The following is a 20,618-nucleotide window of genomic DNA, read 5'->3' on the forward strand; positions in this document are numbered from 1 at the left end:
AATAAACGGATATTTGCGGTTGACCCCCGAAAGAAAAAATGTTTTTGTCACGTGTACTAGTTGTGCATTTGTTTTTCACGTAAGACGTTATTTTCAGACCAGAACACAATAGCCAGTAGTGGCGTATACACACACACACACACACATATTATAAAGGACGCCGAGTTGTAAAACTAAACAAATGTAGAAAGAGTAATCATCACGTGAACACCTATAGTGGTCATTAATTAGAACAATTAACTGTTATGTACTCCGCTAGGTTACAAAGCTTCACTTGTAGAACATTACCAGCTCTGAGGTGCATTGGTAGGAGATGCTATTACCTAGGAGAAGAGAAATCTAGTCAAATTGGTACACGGTTGGAAAAGACGCAAGCGGTGAAACAGAATTATGAGGAGATGCAGAGACTAGTCACTGAACTGAGGGAGGAAGCAGCTACAATAGAATGTGGAGGATCAGACAAGGACCGGCAGAGACACACTAGTAAAGGAAAGCTGCTGGTGAGGGACAGGATAAATGAAATACTAGACCCTGGCTCGCCTTTCTTAGAACTCTCCCAACTAGCAGCCTATAATGTATACGAGGAGGCAGTACCTGCAGCTGGTATGGTTTCTGGGATAGGACGAGTGTGTGGTGTGGAGTGTATGATTGTGGCTAATGATGCCACTGTAAAGGCTGGTACATATTACCCTCTGACTGTGAAGAAACATTTGAGAGCACAGGAGATAGCTAAACAGAACAGACTACCATGTATCTACCTAGTTGACTCAGGTGGAGCCATGTTAGAACACCAACATAACGTATTTCCTGACCGTGAACACTTTGGTCGTATCTTCTATAATCAAGCCACCATGTCATCAATGGGGATTCCCCAGGTGGCAGTTGTCATGGGATCTTGCACAGCTGGAGGAGCATATGTCCCAGCCATGGCAGATGAGAGTGTAATTGTCAAACAACAAGGGACCATATTTCTTGCTGGTCCCCCTCTAGTTAAAGCAGCTACAAATGAAGAAATCACGGAGGAGAATTTAGGCGGTGCTGATGTGCACTGCAGAATATCAGGCGTGGCTGACCACTATGCAAATGACGACCACCATGCTTTAAACATCACCAGACGAATAGTACGAAACTTCAACCTCAGAAAGCCAACCACAGTTACAATGGAAAAGCCTGAAGACCCATTGTTCCCAGCAGATGACTTATATGGTATTGTTCCGACTAATCTCCGACAGCCCTATAATGTCAGAGAGGTGATTGCTCGACTTGTTGATGGTAGTAGATTTCATGAGTTTAAAGAGCTTTATGGGCCATCATTGGTCACAGGATTTGCCAGACTACATGGTTACCCTGTTGGGTTTGTGGCTAATAATGGTATCCTTACTTCTGAGTCAGCTTTGAAAGGGACACACTTCATCGAGATTTGCTCCCAGAGAAAGATCCCACTGATCTTCCTACAGAACACAACAGGGTTTATTGTTGGGAAGGATGCTGAACATGGTGGAATTGCTAAGAATGGTGCTAAAATGGTGACAGCAGTGGCATGCACTGAGGTGCCCAAGTTCACTGTTATAATTGGTGGCAGTTTTGGAGCAGGAAACTATGGCATGTGTGGGCGGGCTTATAGTCCACGATTCCTTTACATGTGGCCAAATGCTCGTATATCCGTCATGGGTGGTGAGCAAGCAGCCGGCGTGTTGACGAGCGTTCAAATTGCTAAACTGAAGAGAGAAGGCAAAGAGATTCCCAAAGAGGCAATGGAGAAGTTTCGTCAGTCGATTGTTAACACTTATGACAGAGAAGGATCCCCTTATTTCTCCAGTGCTCGGATATGGGACGATGGTGTGATTGATCCTTGTGATACTCGTAAAGTGTTGGCCCTCAGTATCAGTGCTTCCCTTAATGCTCCAATACTTGACACCAAGTTTGGAGTGTTCAGAATGTAATTGTTGTGTGTACTTGGTATTTATAATTGTGCATAAATTTCAAAAAAAATTATTCTGTTGTGGCTATCCACTACATAAATTTTGTTAAAATAGCTAACAGTGCTTGCGACATCTAATTCCTGTTACGCTCATCTGGTGTTTGCTGTGTTCGGGGCTTCATGGAGATATTGGTGTAATACATTTTTAGGAGGTTCTGATGGGCAAACAGTGGAAATTCATGGTTTGGGACGAACAGTGTCCTGACTAGCACCATCAACTTTGATGGTGAGACATCTGGGTTGACTACCATAATATCACACTCCACTGTATTAGAATAATCCACTAAAACAAAATCATGCAATTACTCTTTCAATGGGGAAGCCATTTATAACCCTACAAAAAATCAACCACATTCTAACCCTTGGCTACTGGCAGTATCTCTGAGGTAGTATCATACTGACTCAAACACTACATATTTAGTGCCAGTAAACAATCTCATGATCAAAATGTTATCAACTCTAGTATACAGTGCAATAGTATCTAATATTAGTCTACAGGTGAGACTTGTGACCATCATCTAGTCACTTGGCAGTTGACAAGAACTGCATTGCTGCATCCCTCTCCTCTACCAACTCTTTAGCTGTAAGGTCCATCTTCTCACGAGCGAAGTCACTGATTGATAGCCCCTGTACTATTTCATAAGACTTGTTGGGCTTGATCTTTATTGGGAATGAGTAGATAAGGTCCTTAGGAATGTCATATGAACCATCTGACATCACTCCCATTGATACCCATTCATCCTACCAGAGATAATTAACACAGAAGTTTTAGAGAACTAGTACATCTGTAGTGAGTACATATCAAACAGCATGTAGTGGGGGTATTCCCCAGGTATTGTGTAGTATTGGGTGGTGTGGTACTCTGAGGTGGTACAAATGACTAATCTTGTGAAGATTGAGGGCTGGTAACAAACAGCTTTTCAGAAAACAAAATATTTAGGGTACATGTAACATTGGACCAACAAGAATTTAAAACTATCCATATGGTGGTCCCACAGCTAGCCAGACTCACTAGGAAAAATATTCATGAGTGGAACATTAATTTGTTTAAAAACTTCAACTTTATTGAAGGGCCACTTTTGGAGCAAAACATGGCCACCATAACAAGGTGGTCTTGATTAAAGGAGTCGCTGCTAAGTGAGGGTTTGCTGTAACACAATTCAAAAGAAGAGTAGAAAATTGAGTGGCAGTATTTAGAAGTTATTTCACTGAACCCCAGCAAACATGGCCGTCACCCAACAGTGGTAGTGGTTTGTATAGAGCATACTGAACGTGGCCAACAGTTAACCATTATTAACTATATAACACGCTGTGTATATATTAGGGTTGGTCCCTTTACCCTTTGTCACCATGACAACACACCTGGGGAGTGCCATGCCACCAATCTCTCATGTGATCCACAATAGCCTTAGCAGCAGACATCGCCGATGACAGCTTACGAGCCTTTATCACTGCTGCCCCTCGTCCTTGTACTGTCTGTAAGATCACATGATCCAGTCAATCGCATTCCACTAATGGGAAATCCTCACCGTAATGAAGTCACCCTTCAACCAGGCATCATCCTTGACAGCATCATAGATTTTCTGACACTCTGTGCTGCTGCATACGGTGCCGTGTGACACGTCAGGAAACTGCGTTGATGAGTGGTTGCCCCATATGATGACATTCTTGACTGCAGTGGGCTTGACTCCCAACCTGAGAGCTACCTGATCAAACATGGATCATCGTAATTGTGATATCCTCATATAAGCATAAGGACCTAAATGAAGGCTGGGGGTGCTAATACAAGGTCTCTGCTGAGTCAGGAGTGGATAATACGATGACATAGTATTATTTCAATAACATCAAGACCCGTTTAAAAAAACTGGTACAAATCTAGCCAATAAGAGGACTCGTTTTAAAAAACTGGTACAAACCTAGCCAATAAGAGCAGAGAACAATGAGGGGAGTGGCTGACCTGTGATGTTGCTCTATTATGGTCCAATCTTGTCAGACAGGAGAAGTTGGTCACTGGGATTGAGGGGGCGGACTTGGCACAAGTCAAACAATTAGTGTTGGCAGGGTTACCAACAACCAGGACCTGTGGAGAGGCCATATAACATGGAGATCACATGATCCAACAGACAAATCATTGTTATATGTGTGAGGATGAATTTTACAAACTGGAGTTTGACTAGCAAAAGTATTTATTGGAAAGGATAAAAGTATTCAAGTGATTTTCCAAAACATTCTAAAGGTTTAGTATCCATAGAATTACTGAGAAATTGTTCATATCTCAGAATTAACAATTTCAGAAATTTATGGAGTCTAATTTGGCTGCTTTGCAGACCTTACACACATAACCTGCACACACCAGACTAACACCATCTATATAATGTACACCATCTATATAATGTACACCATCTATATAATGTACACCATAGAATTAAGACAAATTACACAATAATAACCATCAACTCATTAGTGTGGGGCTCATTTAGGCTCGCCCCAATCATCTATGGGAAAACCACAAATTTGAAAAACTTTCATGTCTTAATGTCACATTATTTGTAGGTCTCAAAAAAAATAATCTCTTCAAGTTTTAAATGGATAGTGCGTACAGGTCATAATATATGACTTGAATCCCATACCATCCAGAATGTGCAACTGTTGTCTTCTGACAAGATAATGTATGGGAAAACTTCAGAACGTCATATTTCAATGTCTATAGTATGTACGCATTGAGCTGAATCCTCAAAAACATGTAATAACTCATGGATGATGCAATTACACACAATCTTGAAATTCGGCTCATTTGTAGTACTGCTTGACCCACTAAAAATGTTTTTGTTCAAATGTCTGACATAATATTTACAGCCAACCAATACATTTCCTATGGGGAAGCCATATAAGTACAGTGTCCATTACAACCCTTTCCCAACTTGTAATGGAGCCAAACGGTACGTGTCTGTTGCTGACACCTTTGCTGTTACCACTAATCATCTGGCTGGCTGAAATGTTAGTCAACTTGTACATACTATATATGCTATCCTTGGAGAGATTACTTTAGACACTGGTACCAATAAAATTCTAATCTGTGAGGTGTCTTTATTTCAGAAGTCCCCCAGAGTTATACCTTGACAGTTTTCTTGGCATATTGATCAAGTGCTTTCCCTTGTGTTTCAAATATCTTTACATTAGCTTGGAGCAGGTCTTTGCGTTCCATTCCCTCACGACGAGGCATTGCACCAACCAAAATGGCTGCATCAATGTCAGCAAATGCTACGGCTGGGTCAGCTGTTGGTACCACCTCTGTGGAGATACAGTAATTATTATAAAATTAGCCAGCAGCCTATAGTTTTCAGTTGTGAAATCCATATTTGCAATTACTTACTGAATTGGAATTATAAATGCTTATATTTGTAATTTTCATTCAGTAAACTTTTAATTACAACAATCTATTTATAAATATTCTCACCATCTAGTAGTGGTAGTGCACAGTCCTGCATCTCCATGACAACACCCTCAAGCGCTGTCATCATAGGAGGGATATCCAATAATAACAGAGTGATTCGCTATGGCAACCAGAAACTGATGTAATGGTTGAGCAACAAACACATGAAAACAAAGCCCTTTACTACCCAGAAACACACTGGAACAACTAACAGATACTAGGGTAACAGTGCAGGAAAATCTTCCTCACAGGTGAAGGTGTGGGTACCTGAAGTCCCATCTGTCATGTGCGATATGGAAACACATTAAGTTATATATTGTTTAGTTATGCTTTGTTTGTACTGTGCAAGTGCACTTCAAGCATTTTAAGAAAACTACACACAAATACATTATCAGAAAAAGTACACTTGATCAACAAGACTTAAGCACAAACAAATGGTTGAATCAAAGCACTTTTTAAACACTTAAAGGTGGGATGGACACGACATTTCCTATCCATTCAACACTTAGAAGGGAAGTCAGAAATCATTGTGCCTTAATTGTCAGTATCCCTCGAAAAATTTAAATATTTCCAAATATTTTCCTTAGGTCAGAGATTGAGCTTACCTTCTATTGATTTCAATGGTCTGAAATCAGTTCTAGAAATATCAATTTTAGAAGTGGTGGAACCCTTGAGTTTCTTGCTCAAGCAATCACTAGCTACCTTAGTAGCTGTAATTTACTATTCTGTAAAGCAATTATAAAAAATCCAAGAAAGTTACAGCAACCAACAAGAATATACTATCAAAACTGGGGTAGTGCTCCAAACACTTTAAAGGCCTCAGTACACACAAGCCATAAAAGTCTGCAAATAATCACGTGTTCATATCATGTGACAAGTGATTTGACTGAAGACCCTACACCACCCAACATGCAGTAATGGCGGGTAACTGTGGAGCATGCACCATCACTACTCCACCGTCTAATCGCCATCGTAGCTGGACATCTGGTCTGGCGATAGCTCACCTGGTTTGGTCCGAACACTTCTCCCCTAGCGACAGAGTACAGTAAGGAATAGGCGATCTGACCCGCCGCGCCAGTCACACATACTCGCAGAGCCTGTAATACAAGTTGTACACGATAAGGTGAAGCGTTAGCATGATAACATACCATTTTAAATGATCACTTCTTCAAATGAAATGCTGGCGACCGTGCACGTGTCAAAATTCAACAAAAAGGGATTAGACTAATTAAACGCGCAGCTCTTATACATGTATATGTAATAGGAGCTATAGAAAGGTCAAGCAGTCACGTGATATGGCGAGTGCACTAATACAATCCTTCTGGTGTGGGAAACAGCTGCAGAAACACGGGCAACGTAAATCACGTGATGATAACGATGACGTAAACCCAGAGCAAGGTAGTTAAGTATATTAGTAAATCGTGTTATACTAGTATCATGTTTTGTGGTCTGTGTACAGGACTGAGATCAGTCGTTGCTATGGCAACAGATACCTCATTATCTCCAAGAGTGTACGAGTTGTTTATGAATGTGAATCATGTGATCCAGTGTGTAGATGACATTCTAGATGATGAGCTCACCATTGATTGTGTCAAACTGAGGCATCATTTTGGAGTAGGTGAGACACTAGCGGGAGATTTTGGTGGGTGATGCTTACCTCACCAAATGGACTGGCTGAAGTCTGTAATACAAGGGAGTTATCATTGACTGCCAGTGGTGCCTTAATTGTCTTTGGTTTTTTGGTTTATTGTCTAAATTCTTTGTAATCAACTAAAGCCTGTTCTTAGAGAAAACACACAACATGTAGGGGTGCAACACTTGGACCTCTTCATTCAATCTAGCAACATTTGACTTTTTGCCAGCTAGTTTTATCATAAGTACCTAATAAATGGCAGTGTATTATAGTCTTAGACGAAACTAAAGGATATGTAATAGTCTACCATAATCTTATTCCTGAATATGGAAGTGTTACACATTGACCACCACCATACACGAGGCTTGTGTAATTTGTCCAAGTAGGCAATAAGTTCATTCACATGTTAGACAGGTCTAACTTCTTACTGATAATTCTGTCATGTCAAATTTAACTAGATGCTGTACAACAATTGGATATTGTGGGTGGAGCTAGGAAATTGCATTCATTGGCTGGATCAGTCCATCACAAGATGTCATCTCTCACCATTGATCAATTCATTACCACCTATCATCGATTGTTTGAGTGGACCGGCCTACCCACAGTGAGTCCTGCTCTGTGACGTGTTTATATTGAGCTTATATCTGGCATTTTAGTTTTTTAAGTTTTAACACATATAATTTTCACAATACATTTTTTATGGTCTAGCTTATAGCATAGCCTCATTTACTCCTTCTGCAATGGTGAATAGGGCTAATGTTGGTAGTGTACAAACTCTATACATGGTAAGGCAGCTGTAAAAGTAACACGAGGAATATCTACCCTTTAAGAATTGAAATACTCTAATAGAGCAATCAGTATTTCTAATAGTATAGTCACTGCCATACCATAGAGGAGTAAAATTTTTAGCGATTTTTTTGCATATTAGCTGCTACCGTGAAATTTTCCCATTGGTACGTGCATTTCAAACAAAATGACATGTTTAAGGTAACTCCGAAGCAAAAACTTATCCCCTCAAAATTTTTAATGGTAGTGATCCGCACAAATTTTACCCTTGTTAATGGTATCTTCCTGTTGTGCCCCGCCCCTGCAATGTGTAATAAGGTCACTGTGTAATAAGGTCGCTCAGGTCACCTCTGTCTAAACGATAATTCCCTAACGTGTCATTTCTAATGTAACCACCTGTTTAACAAGGTAAGGCATGTGTTCCTTTGCAATCTGTGTTGACTTGCAATGTGAACAGTGCTGTGTGTGGCAGGTGTTTGAGGATTGCTATCGGCAACTATTAGCCAATGAGATTGCAGCTACCCATATCTGCTACCTGTTAGGAGCTGCTACATTTGAGAGAGCTCTAGGAGATGTGAGTTGGTTGTTGTCTACCCCAGCAGCTATGCTCTAATAGATAATATTACTGCTTTGAATTCTGTTTGCTCTATTAGAGTAATAGCTGATGTGTGTTGTTTAGTAGTAGTCTGTATTAGAGTGATAAAATGACTGAAATAGTGAAATCTCACTTGGTAGCCATCTTGTTAATAAGACCACCTCACTATAGTGGTGATGTTTAGCAGATGTGATAGTTAGAGACCTACTTGACATGATCACTATAATGAGGTGGTCTTATTAATGAGGTCATGAAGTACACCTTAGCTGTGTTTGGGACCTACTTGATATGGTCACTATAATGAGGTGGTCTTATTAATGGAGTCATGAAGTACACCTTAGCTATGTTTGGGATCTACTTGACATGGTCACTATAATGAGGTGGTCTTATTAATGAGGTCATGAAGTACACCTTAGCTATGTTTGGGACCTACTTGACATGGTCACTATAATGAGGTGGTCTTATTAATGAAGTCATGAAGTACACCTTAGCTATGTTTGGGACCTACTCGAGGAACTTGTTAACAGCCAGCACTCAGACTTTCTACCAGTTATCTCTGGGGTACCACAAAGTAGCATTCTGTTGCTATTATTTCTAATACAGATAAACGATCTCCCATTTGCCATCAAGTTTGCTCATGCATTCTATTCACTGATGACACCAAGTGATATAAGACACTGTGGCCATGCTCCATTTCCAAGAGGACTTTTTTCTTGGAGTATCAAAGACAATCTGCTACTCCACTTTTCCAAGTGTGTATTTTTACAATTTCATCCTGGTCACCGTACACCATAATTATCATCAGGACACATGATAGTGCATCGTGCAGCTAAGTACAGCTAGTGCGGATGTGCGACAGACAAATGTATATTTTACAAGAACCAAGAAAACGTTGTTGGTAGCACCTGAATGGAAATTAACTAGTTTTGCTGCGGAAACTCCCTCAGAGTAGAGCACCTCCTATTCCAAATTTGAGCTGAATCCGCCCAGCCATCACTGAGATATGTGCCTTCAAAATTTGTCTCATTGTCTTAGTATTTTTCTTCTTAGTCTTCTTACATCAATTTTCTTTTCACACATTTCAGAAAAATTACAATAACTTTTGCATGCTTTAGTCAATTGACTTCAAATTTGGAGGGCAGTAAGAACATAATGCAACACACTTGCAGCCCAATTTTCATACAGATGGGAAAAAGAATAACGGAATTATGTGCAATTTTGAAAATTACAAAAGTGATTTGTTGTCATGCCTACAGAGTAATCCGCTTGACGGAATAACTTCACAATTGGTCTGTACATGAAGCTACTATCACAGTACAAACCTTTTGTGGTTTGAAAGTACTGAGAGTATTAATTAAGGAGATATAAACATGTGAAAAAAAGCGTGATCGAGATACTCTAATAGAACAGTCTCTGAGAAGTAAAATATGTGTGCAAAAATGTTGCAACAATATCTCCAGGGTTTGAACCAGGGACCTCCACACCTATATACCCAAGTCCTTTACTACTCTGCCACCGGTGTCAGTTGCTCACCTCACTCAATTTCTACCTTAAAAATGAAAGTTCCGGTTTAGTACACTAGAATGATAACTCGTAGATCTGTCAGTGGAAATTCTAGAACATTCTATATGCATTGTATTGATGTGCTCAGAAAATATGTGTGTTCTATTAGAGTACTACAAAAATTATGAAAATAGCCTACATCAAGTGTGTTGTGCGGCCAAATACAGCCAGTATGGGTGGGCGACATACTCGCTTTACGGAACCAGAAAATGCTCATGAATTTGTTGCAACCTCTTACAGGTGAGACCCTTTGATATGCAACAGTTAATAATGAGGATGGACCTCGTGTAGATGTTTCTGCTCCAGGATTCTGGTGAGGTAAACATCAGAAGGCATTTTTGATGTCAAGGTGTTTAGCACCTTGTACCCAAGTATCTTCACTTTATCAACATTTTGAACGTGACAAACAACGGAAGTATGAACAATGTATTAGGGAAATTGAGATGAGTTCTTTTACTTCACTTACATTTTCAACATTAAGGGGTGGTATGGGTCATGCTGCTGCTGCTGTATTTTAAAGAAGACTTGCTTTCCTTGTCTCTCTTCAGAAGGAGTTGTTATGTAGTTCTGTGATGTCATAGCTGCGTTGCAGGATTAGTTATTCTTTGTCACCCTCCACTATTATGTGTTTGAGAGGAGTTAGATCACATCAGGGCTGTCCACTTTCACTGGAAGCACTTGACCTTACACTAGCTGAGGGCCAGGTGGCTCCAGCTCATTGATTGAAATTTGATCATAGTATTTGTCTAGCACTTAGCATCTTTACTGCTAGGGGTGATGGCAAGGGGTACTGGTAACCCCGGGAATTAATATTAAAAAAAAAATTTCAAAAATAAAAAAGTTTTCATGTATCTGTAGCTCCATAGTAGTGTATAATTAACCATTTCTGCAGTGGAAGCTTCCTCAGGGTAGGGTATCACCCATTCCTAGTTTGAGTCAAATCTGCCCAGCTATCATTGGGGTATACTCGCCTTCAAAATTCGTCTTATTTCAGTTCTTCATATAGCCACGCAACATTCGATGATTCCTGTAGTAAAGGGAAAAAAAAGTTAAAAGGAATTATCAAGGCCACATAGGTTGGCTTTGGAACTTGCAATTACAAAAAGAGGTGATATCCGTACAAAACAGCCAAGCTGTGAAAAAAGGTGTGGCCTTAAAAAGCCTGGGTGAAAAAGTTATGAAATCAAAGGTGGCAGCCATTACAAATGGCTGCAATGATGTAATGCTTAATAATGGCTGTGTGCATTGTTTAGTATTAACATCATTGTAGCCATTTGTTGGTTGTCACAGCTTGGCTGTTTTTGTGTGGATATTACAGATGTAGTTACCATCTGTTACATCCCACAAAGATCTTGCAAGTGGATTTGTCATTATGAGAACATCATTGCTAAAGCCTTCAAAATTCTTGGTCTACTCTGTTAAGTTCTAGTAATTGTGTTACAACTAAAGAGATAGCATAGGGTCAGGTTGTTAAGCGCATACGCTTATTATTTTTGGAGAAACGTTTTGTAAAAATCATACTGTCTGTTAGACACATACGCCTAGTAAATAATTATGGTGTGTTTAACACGGAATCACTACGTTGTAATAGAATAGTTTGTCAGTGGTCACCACACCAGTGTATAAGGATATTTGACCCCTTTTCTGGGTGAAATCCTTCGTGATGAACAAGAATATTGTAATCCAGAAGGCTGGTTTGCTGTATACATAGAGAATTTAAGTGATCGAAGAGACATAATTTTCCAGTACTTCCAGCTATGCTTCCCGTGTGCAGCTCTGTCTCATGTTGAGCCTCATGTGCACATTAAGTAGTAACTAGTTTGGGCGGTTGGCACATACTACCCTCAACACCACATGATTTTGTACCTCACTGCACCATCTAATTTTTTGTGCATGCACTGGCATTGTAAAGCAAGTAGCTAAAGGGTGATCTTGAAATGTACTAACATTTCCATCTCAAAAAATTTTACATAATACACTGAGTATGTGCAGCCACACCCATTTATCACTAGTATTTCAGTCTGGGTTTGTACGAATCAATGTCCATCAGACTTATGCTGAGCCACACCCACTGATCAATTGTTACTGTACAAATCATAGTCTAGTCTCCAAACTCTTTTGTGAGCCATGCCTACTTTAATACCAGGAATGTGATACTATTTGTAGGCACGTGGTGCCATATCAGTACAGTGCGTTGAAGTTTGTAGGTGGTTGGCAAGGACCCATCAAGCCCGAAGGTATGCACAAAGCCGCACCTACTAACAGGAAACATGTCTTGATGTCTGTAAACTTGTCTCATTATAAAATCTAATTTCATATAGCTACCCGTTCACTTAACATACTAGTTGAGCACCCAAAAGGAGCTCTTGAAGTATGCCTCAGTTAGCTTGTATGTAGCCATCCATTGGTGATCGCTGTAGTCTAACATCAATACAAGAACCAGCAATATAAACAATTCATCCCAGGGGTGGAGAACAGCACTCAAAAGTGGGGGTGGCAAGTCATGTGGGGTGGCTGTAAGTTACAAAGTGTTTTAAAATTATTAGGTGTATATATATATATTATAGTGCAATACTATTGGGGGGTCTGAGGGCATGCCCCCACAAGAAATTTTTGAGATTTGAATGCTTTAAAATTGAATCTGAAAGTATTTTCAGTGGTACATGCGTATACTAACAATGACCATTAAGATAGATACATCAGTAAATGAAAGTATTTCAGATAGATTCGTGCTCTTGATTATATATAGATATATACATCCCAGGCAAAATGATCCTGCAGGAACTTTAAGCAAGATGTTGCAAGAGAATCGGTCATTTCTTGCAGGAACTTGCAGGATCATTTTTACTGGGATGTGTTAATGGAGACAGATTGAATTAATTGCCAGTGTTGGCAAGTTACTTTTTAAATGTAACTAGTTACATATTATTTGCAACTGAATTATTTAGTTACAGTTACATATTACCCATAAAATAAAGTAACTATAATAATATTACATATTATATTACTTTGTGTCCACAGCCTTAAGCTGTCACGTGTGAAACTACCACCTTATCACGTGACATGATTGTGTTGTTGGACAATTGGTTATAAGTAAGAAGCTGGTGAATAAGCTTCATTCAGTAGGCTTCATTACTTCGTTGTGGTTAAGCGTTACTCAGAGGATTACTAACGAGATTAGTAACTTTGTTACTTGTAGTAATAATATTACGTAATATTAGACTCGTTACAGTAACTATATTACTTAGGTAACGCATTACATTTGTAAGTAAAGTAACTTGAGTTATATTACCTGTTTTTATAGCGTATTTCATTATATTACTTAGGTACCACAAAAGTAATAACTATTACATATCGCATTACTCCCAACGCTGTTATTTGCATAGCGGGATCAACTTATATGATTCCACTGAATGTTCTATTAGAGTAGTTAGGTGACTGTTCTATTAGAGTATCTCGATCTCATGCACTCCCAGCACTGATTCATGCAGTATTCCATTCTTGCATAACCTTTAGCACAAATTCTAGCAAATCAAGGCAAAGTATGTTGGCTGATACTAGTTACTTTACTTTAGCAACTGGGTATTAGAAAAAATGAGGGTGCCCCTCCACTTTTCAAAGTGGGAAGGGGGGGGAGTTGCCCCCTATTTCTTTGCTCCTGATTCATTCCAATCACCTGGCAGTAGTTTATAGAGACATTATGATATGCAATACATGTTCAAGCAAATGTCACAACCTACGTAAACGAAACCCAGGAGACTCTAATTTACATACCAGTCAAGGCTCGCTGGTATGGTATGATGTGTCTTATAAGCTGTAAAGTAATGTAACAAAGTTGTATATAACAAATGTACATGCATTTTGCATGTGACACTTTACAATCACTTGACCTTTTCACCATTCCCAGCTTGATAAACCTTCATGACATAGTATTGATATTTCAAGAACAGCATTTATCCCTTTTTTCCACTGGACGTCACCTGCAGTATGTGGCACTTTCTGCAGTAGCCTGCTGGTTCACTATACACTTGACTAATCCAAAATCTCTCACTAGTACTATACACATTGTATTCCAACATATTCATCACTAGCAGTCTACTTTGGTTGTTGGTCACAGGTTCAAATCCTACCAGTGACATAATTATTTTAATTTAGCTACGTTTTTAAAGGTCCATACTTTTTGCACTTGCTCATCAATCATCATACAACCGTATAGTAGAGACCACAAAGGTGTAGGCATGGCCCATGAAAAACATCACCCAAAAACCAGCCTCACTTTTCCCTGACAACGATGAGTCAGTATTGGTTAGGTAAAATTAAGCCCATACAAGCCTTCAGATCGACCTGAAATGCTTTCAACAAGTTGCTACAGAATTTAAAAAAATATATTTAACAGAATTTTCTCCTAACTGAGTATCTGACTGACTGATGCCTTCAGACAATTGTAACTTGATAACAGCTAATGCTACGGGTTTGATTTTTTCATTGTTTGATGTCACTTTGGCACAAGAGGCGTCTTTTGGCATACCGCAGTATGTACAATACATTCTTCATGGACTAACCAGTGTCCTCCTTTGTGTCCCATTAATCTTTGCTGACAGCAAAAAGTGTCAATTTGGCGGTAGCATGTGATGGCTTCCCTTCATAACGGAAATTGTCCACATTTTTCTTAGTGACTACTTTAATTGTAGAGGTGCTTTTCTTGATTTGCACTGTTGTGTAATGGGTTGAACATAGCTGACAATGAAGCGTAATGGATACTTCACTTTTCAGATGATAATGGGGCACGCAGTGCCATTTCTTTGTGGATTGCAGAGGTGCTCTTTGAACAGTTCTTGATTCGTAAATGTTGTGTAACAGGTTGAACATAGCTGGCAACGAAGTATAATGGATACTTCAATTTTCAGACAACAATTGATATAGCTGGGGCATGAGGCACCATTTTTTCTTTTGATGTGGTATGCATGGGTTCACCAGTTATAATAATTATTTATAAGAAAAGTTAACAAACAAGTACACAAAAAATTTGGAATTTTCAACTAGAGTAGGAACCATAGCACATCACTGAAACAAACTGGAGTGTTGCATTGTATTATATTACAGTAAAACAATAAGAAGTGTTATATCCCTACTGTACATTTCCGCTATGGTATCTTGAGCACAGTAGGGATATAACACTTCTTATTGTTTTACTGTGATTTAATATCATGGACTACTACAACTTGTTTCAGCATTTTTTATTGATGTGCTATGGTCCCTACTCCAGTTGAAAATTATTTTTGTGTAATTTTAGTATAGTAATCCTGGTATTGCTACACAGCATGTGGGATTCTTGGGATATAGCACATTTGGTAAGTATAGGACAAGCCAATTGGATACACCTGTGTGTTTATCCTGTATGTTCTGTTAGAGTAAGTGCATCTCTTTCAGTTCATATCTTTGAGGTTATAACTACTTACCTACATGCATGCACTTTGCTCAAACCATTGCTTGCTATGCAATAACTCTACTGTAGGAAGTACTGGCCTTAAATACTGGATATTTAGCTGGTCACCAGTCACGGTGCAAATATTTATTTAGCCGGTCATTTGTTATGTAAACACTATATTTGCCTTTATAGTTAAGAAACACGGTTGTAGAATTAGGAACAGCGCGCTGTCACTAGGATTAGTAATAGCGCCCCTAGGATTAGGAACAGCTCTCCTTGGATTAGGATGAGCACTTCTAGGATTAGGAACAGCTCTCCTTGGATTAGGATAAGCACTTCTAGGATTAGGAACAGCGCCCCTTGGATCAGCACCCCTTGGATTAGGAACAGCCCTCATAGGATTAGGATAAGCGCTCCTAGGATTAGGAACAGCTCTCCTTGGATTAGGATAAGCGCTCCTAGGATTAGGAACACCCCTCCTAGGATTAAGAACAGTGCTCTTAGGATTAGGAAGACGCACAACTAGGATTAGGGCATGGTTTTTAGCATTAGGTTAGGTTAGAGTATGGGTTAGACTGTACAGTATTTTATATTTGTAACATTTAAATAGTACAGAGTAGCCAGTAAGTACCGGTGGTACGGTGGTAGGGTGTATAGTACTCCAAACCTTGACGCCCAGGTTTGAATCCTGGTTGTGTCACTCTTTTTTCTTTGTTTCTTATACCTTTTCATCTCATGATGTTTTTGTTTTAATTGAAATGACCAGCTAAATATCAACAGCCAAATACTTTATACACTAATTTATTTCTTTTTGCTGGACCCATACATGTTACATATGCTTGCCTGACAGGACAGGTACTACTAGCACCATATAGTTTGCACCTGTTTTGATAATTTCTTTAGCTTTGTGCAACATTTCACAGTGACAAAAAGAAGCGAAGATGTCTAACTTCATAAGTTACTATATCTACTCCTGCCACAAGCACACAGTATCAACACCAAAGTATTCTTCTTTTTGTATCATTTAATCAAGAGTTCATAATAAACCCTCACTATTTTTATTATAAACTCTTGATTTAATGACAAACCGTGCATCTCTTGCTTCAACTTTGCCTCCACAATCTGTCATGCTGTCTTCTTCCTTACTTATCCACATTGTTGGCAATATGTACATAAATTAATTCAAGAGAGATTGCTGCATTTTATTGCTTTGCACATATATATAATATTCATACACATCATACTCACTGAATTTTGTATTGTTCACTGTCGCAGGATGCTCATGTGCACCACTCTCTACCTAGCGTCTGTTTGTCTGCATTCTTGCTTTGTTATGGTGCTAACTCGGCAGTCAGAGCAGGTATTGACACGGAACTTTGGTAAATTCATCATCTTCCAATTTGTTGGTGTAGATCACTATATGAGTTCTCTATAAAGTGTTGAAGGTGCTGGTGTAGAGGACAACTTGAGCTACATAGTCACTAACAAACAGCCCTTGCATAGAACTGATAGCCCAAATGTCCAGGGTTTGATTCCCACCCATGAAAACTTTTTCTTCTCAGTTTTTATGTGTCAGATATTGATGACTCTTACTCACCAATCTGTGCAAGTATCTACACAATTCATGCCCACACTAAGACGCTCATCATCTGGGTACCTCACAAGGTCTATTTCAATCTTCTACATACTTTCCTTTGTATGCTACAACACGTTGAAGGTCGTGATGTAGAGAAAATTCATTAGCGTTCCATTGCAATGGGTTGCGGTTAGGCCATGGATTCAAATCCATACCTTTTTGGTGTTACAGTATCATACAGTATTGTAGTACTGTATATTAGGGATCATGAAGGTTTGGGGTTTTCTGGCCAAAAGTGTAACTCTAAAACCAGCCTCACAATACCTTCATGGCACCTTGACAGTATTGGTTAGGCAAACATTCCTTTAGTACAACCTGAAATGCTTCCGAAAAATTGCTACAAAATTGAAAACATTGTTTTCTACTGCCTGACTGACTGATTGACCAACCATCCGACCGACTGACTGACCGACTGACTAATAACTCTAAGATATGAGCTTGATTTTTTCACTGTTCAACATTACTTTAGCCCCAACAGGTACTTTTTGGCTACAGCCACATACAGCCATCCCCAGGCTGATCAGAGTTCCATTAAGGCCCCACACTGCATGTATGGATCGCCACTGGACTTGGGAAAAGCAGCCAGCAAAAGCAGACCACTCAAGTCTAGCAGTGATTTTGATTGTGAAATTTGATAGTTTGTTCATGTAGTTTGTGTTCTTGGTTGAAAAATCAAATCTGCTGACATGGGCAATAAGACCAGTTTTCCCAGAACCAGGAATTTTAATTTCGATTAGTTTGTATCACAAAAAATGCAGGGAGGTGAATGATTTGATATTGACAGGCTGTTGTGATGATGAAACTGTTTCGGATCTCAAGAAGTATATATATATATATATAGCAAACCTGAGATTTATGGTTGGCCTTGGCGTCTAAGATTTCTTGCTGCTACGAAAGTTTTCCTTCTGTCCTGGATTGTATCACATACAAAATGAATGAAGATGTAAAGGTGTATTAATGCATCATAGTCTAGTTCTGCTTTTTTTTTTGTGAACCACACCCACCTGTTGAAATTAAATAAAAATTTCATAGATAAGCAAATACCTTGGAGAAAAGTTGCATAGCTAGGCAGCTAATTAGCACCCAGATAATCTGTAAAGCAGGTCAGACCCAGATGATCTGAACAAAATGACCCAGATGATCTGACCCAGATGACCTGACCCAGTTTCTATGATGTAACACGTGATATGATGTACTGTTACTTAGTTATTCTAACAGACTCCGTATTCTCTTAATTTGCTGCTCTTCAGTTTATAATGCTCATACATTAAAGTGCAATCACTGCATAGTGTAAATATGTGGTGGATGTACACAGGGAAATGATTTTCTGGAGAACTGTTCATAATACTTCTGAATAATTATGATCCCTCTCACCACTAAATGTAGTTATGTACCTCTAATATACAAGACAAGACTAAACATGTGGAAACAAAGTGATGGTCATGTGATGGTCATATGGTTAATCACTTTTGATAGCTGAAAAAGATGCAAGTCCAGTTGTCGATGCAGTCTAATTCAATCCAGTAGTCCAGTCCAGTGAGTGGATATACCCGTATCGTTAGACTGGTTTCTGGTCAAAATTCTTTGTGAGAAAGTGCAAACGTTTATGTAATAGACAAAAAAAGTAAACAAACTAGCTGTTTTAAAAATATTTCAAAAGAAAGTTGGGGTTGATATAATATACATGCTACAAAAAGTAAGGAAACAAGCTCAAAAATGTTAAAGCTGAAATGAGAAATGATCCAGCAGTAAAAAGTAAGGAAACAAGATTAGATGACTACTTGCTAAAATGAGACACACTTTAATGCATACTTTTGGTTAATTTGAAAGAGCTAGCCAAAAGTAGGGATTAAAGTGTGTCTCATTTTAGCAAGTAGTCATCTAATCTTGTTTCCTTACTTTTTACTGCTGGGTCATTTCTCATTTCAGCTGTAACATTTTTGAGCTTGTTTCCTTACTTTTTGTAGCATGTATATCAACCCCTACTTCCTTTTGAAATATTTAATTTTTTAAATAGCTAGTTTGTTTACTTTTTTTGTCTAGCTAGCTAGCTATATTATACTCTTTTTGTTTTCCACACAGTATAAACATCACTTGAAGCATTTATCTTTTACCTTCGTATGCAATAAGCGCCTCTAAAAATAATTATCTTTTTGTCTTTTAAAGCTATTACAGCAACTGTCAAAGGTTTTAGCTACATTTGTAATGGCCTAAATGTTGATGATTTTACAGTGAAACATCGCTGGAGAGTCCACCATTATAAGAGTGGAACCTTCGCTTTTAGAAGTCTGGATCCCGAGGTGGATCTGCCCCTCAAAGATATTATTAGCTAGCTATCTCACTAAAAGCTAAACTGGTAATTAAGACTATATAAAACGACTACCCAGCATTAATAAATGCTAGAGACAACTCCTTGGGTACTACACATGTTCACCCTCATCTTAGACACACGTATTCACACTTCATTAAAATCATGTGTTTGGGTTGTGGCGTGCGCTGCAACTATTAAGCGCCTTAACTATTAATTATCCTTCGAGAAGAACAAAGAAGCGAATAAATAATGAAAGCAAACAGCATGGTGCAGTGGACAGAATGTAATCGGAACAACAGATCAGTGAATCCACCGTCATTACCTTAGCTGTCTGAAATTTCTGGAGCCATACATCTAGCACTACCGGGTCTTATAGCAGGCAGGCAGGCAGGCAGGCAGGCAGGCAGGCAGGCAGGCAGGCAGGCAGGCAGGCAGGCAGGCAGGCAGGCAGGCAGGCAGGCAGGCAGGCAGGCAGGCAGGCAGGCAGGCAGGCAGGCAGGCAGGCAGGCAGGCAGGCAGGCAGGCAGGCAGGCAGGCAGGCAGGCAGGCAGGCAGGCAGGCAGGCAGGCAGGCAGGCAGGCAGGCAGGCAGGCAGGCAGGCAGGCAGGCAGGCAGGCAGGCAGGCAGGCAGGCAGGCAGGCAGGCAGGCAGGCAGGCAGGCAGGCAGGCAGGCAGGCAGGCAGGCAGGCAGGCAGGCAGGCAGGCAGGCAGGCAGGCAGGCAGGCAGGCAGGCAGGCAGGCAGGCAGGCAGGCAGGCAGGCAGGCAGGCAGGCAGGCAGGCAGGCAGGCAGGCAGGCAGGCAGGCAGGCAGGCAGGCAGGCAGGCAGGCAGGCAGGCAGGCAGGCAGGCAGGCAGGCAGGCAGGCAGGCAGGCAGGCAGGCAGGCAGGCAGGCAGGCAGGCAGGCAGGCAGGCAGGCAGGCAGGCAGGCAGGCAGGCAGGCAGGCAGGCAGGCAGGCAGGCAGGCAGGCAGGCAGGCAGGCAGGCAGGCAGGCAGGCAGGCAGGCAGGCAGGCAGGCAGGCAGGCAGGCAGGCAGGCAGGCAGGCAGGCAGGCAGGCAGGCAGGCAGGCAGGCAGGCAGGCAGGCAGGCAGGCAGGCAGGCAGGCAGGCAGGCAGGCAGGCAGGCAGGCAGGCAGGCAGGCAGGCAGGCAGGCAGGCAGGCAGGCAGGCAGGCAGGCAGGCAGGCAGGCAGGCAGGCAGGCAGGCAGGCAGGCAGGCAGGCAGGCAGGCAGGCAGGCAGGCAGGCAGGCAGG

At 40.5% G+C, this 20,618-nt stretch overlaps 3 protein-coding genes across 6 annotated transcripts in view; 2 read left to right on the forward strand and 1 right to left on the reverse strand.

Moving 5' to 3' along the window:
* The first annotated feature begins 53 nt into the window (after positions 1-53).
* LOC136237235 (methylcrotonoyl-CoA carboxylase beta chain, mitochondrial-like) lies at positions 54-2,022 on the forward strand. Its single transcript, XM_066027565.1, has one exon. The coding sequence runs from the start codon at positions 246-248 to the stop codon at positions 1,941-1,943; it is 1,698 nt and encodes a 565-aa protein (XP_065883637.1). The 5' UTR covers positions 54-245; the 3' UTR covers positions 1,944-2,022.
* A 375-nt stretch (positions 2,023-2,397) lies between these two features.
* LOC136268289 (malate dehydrogenase, cytoplasmic-like) lies at positions 2,398-6,721 on the reverse strand. Its single transcript, XM_066063580.1, has 8 exons — positions 6,563-6,721; positions 6,419-6,511; positions 5,439-5,535; positions 5,097-5,272; positions 3,939-4,061; positions 3,511-3,687; positions 3,344-3,457; positions 2,398-2,722 (listed from the first exon to the last, which is right to left on the reverse strand). Exons 1-8 carry the CDS (start codon positions 6,563-6,565, stop codon positions 2,504-2,506), a joined length of 1,002 nt encoding a protein of 333 aa, XP_065919652.1. The 5' UTR covers positions 6,566-6,721; the 3' UTR covers positions 2,398-2,503.
* Positions 6,285-20,618, forward strand: part of LOC136268288 (endoplasmic reticulum membrane-associated RNA degradation protein-like) — a 37,574-nt gene continuing 23,240 nt past the window's right edge. For 2 of the 4 annotated variants that reach the window (XM_066063576.1, XM_066063578.1), the window contains exons 1-4: positions 6,285-6,812; positions 6,874-7,032; positions 7,506-7,651; positions 8,306-8,407. In XM_066063576.1, the coding sequence (XP_065919648.1) occupies positions 6,710-6,812; positions 6,874-7,032; positions 7,506-7,651; positions 8,306-8,407 (510 nt within the window). In that variant the 5' untranslated portion in view covers positions 6,285-6,709. The remainder of the gene's footprint in view (positions 6,813-6,873; positions 7,033-7,505; positions 7,652-8,305; positions 8,408-20,618) is intronic. The other 2 variants (XM_066063577.1, XM_066063579.1) reach the window with 2 other exon arrangements.

This window comes from Dysidea avara, chromosome 10 (genome assembly GCF_963678975.1).
Source record: "Dysidea avara chromosome 10, odDysAvar1.4, whole genome shotgun sequence".
Taxonomy (NCBI): domain Eukaryota; kingdom Metazoa; phylum Porifera; class Demospongiae; order Dictyoceratida; family Dysideidae; genus Dysidea; species Dysidea avara.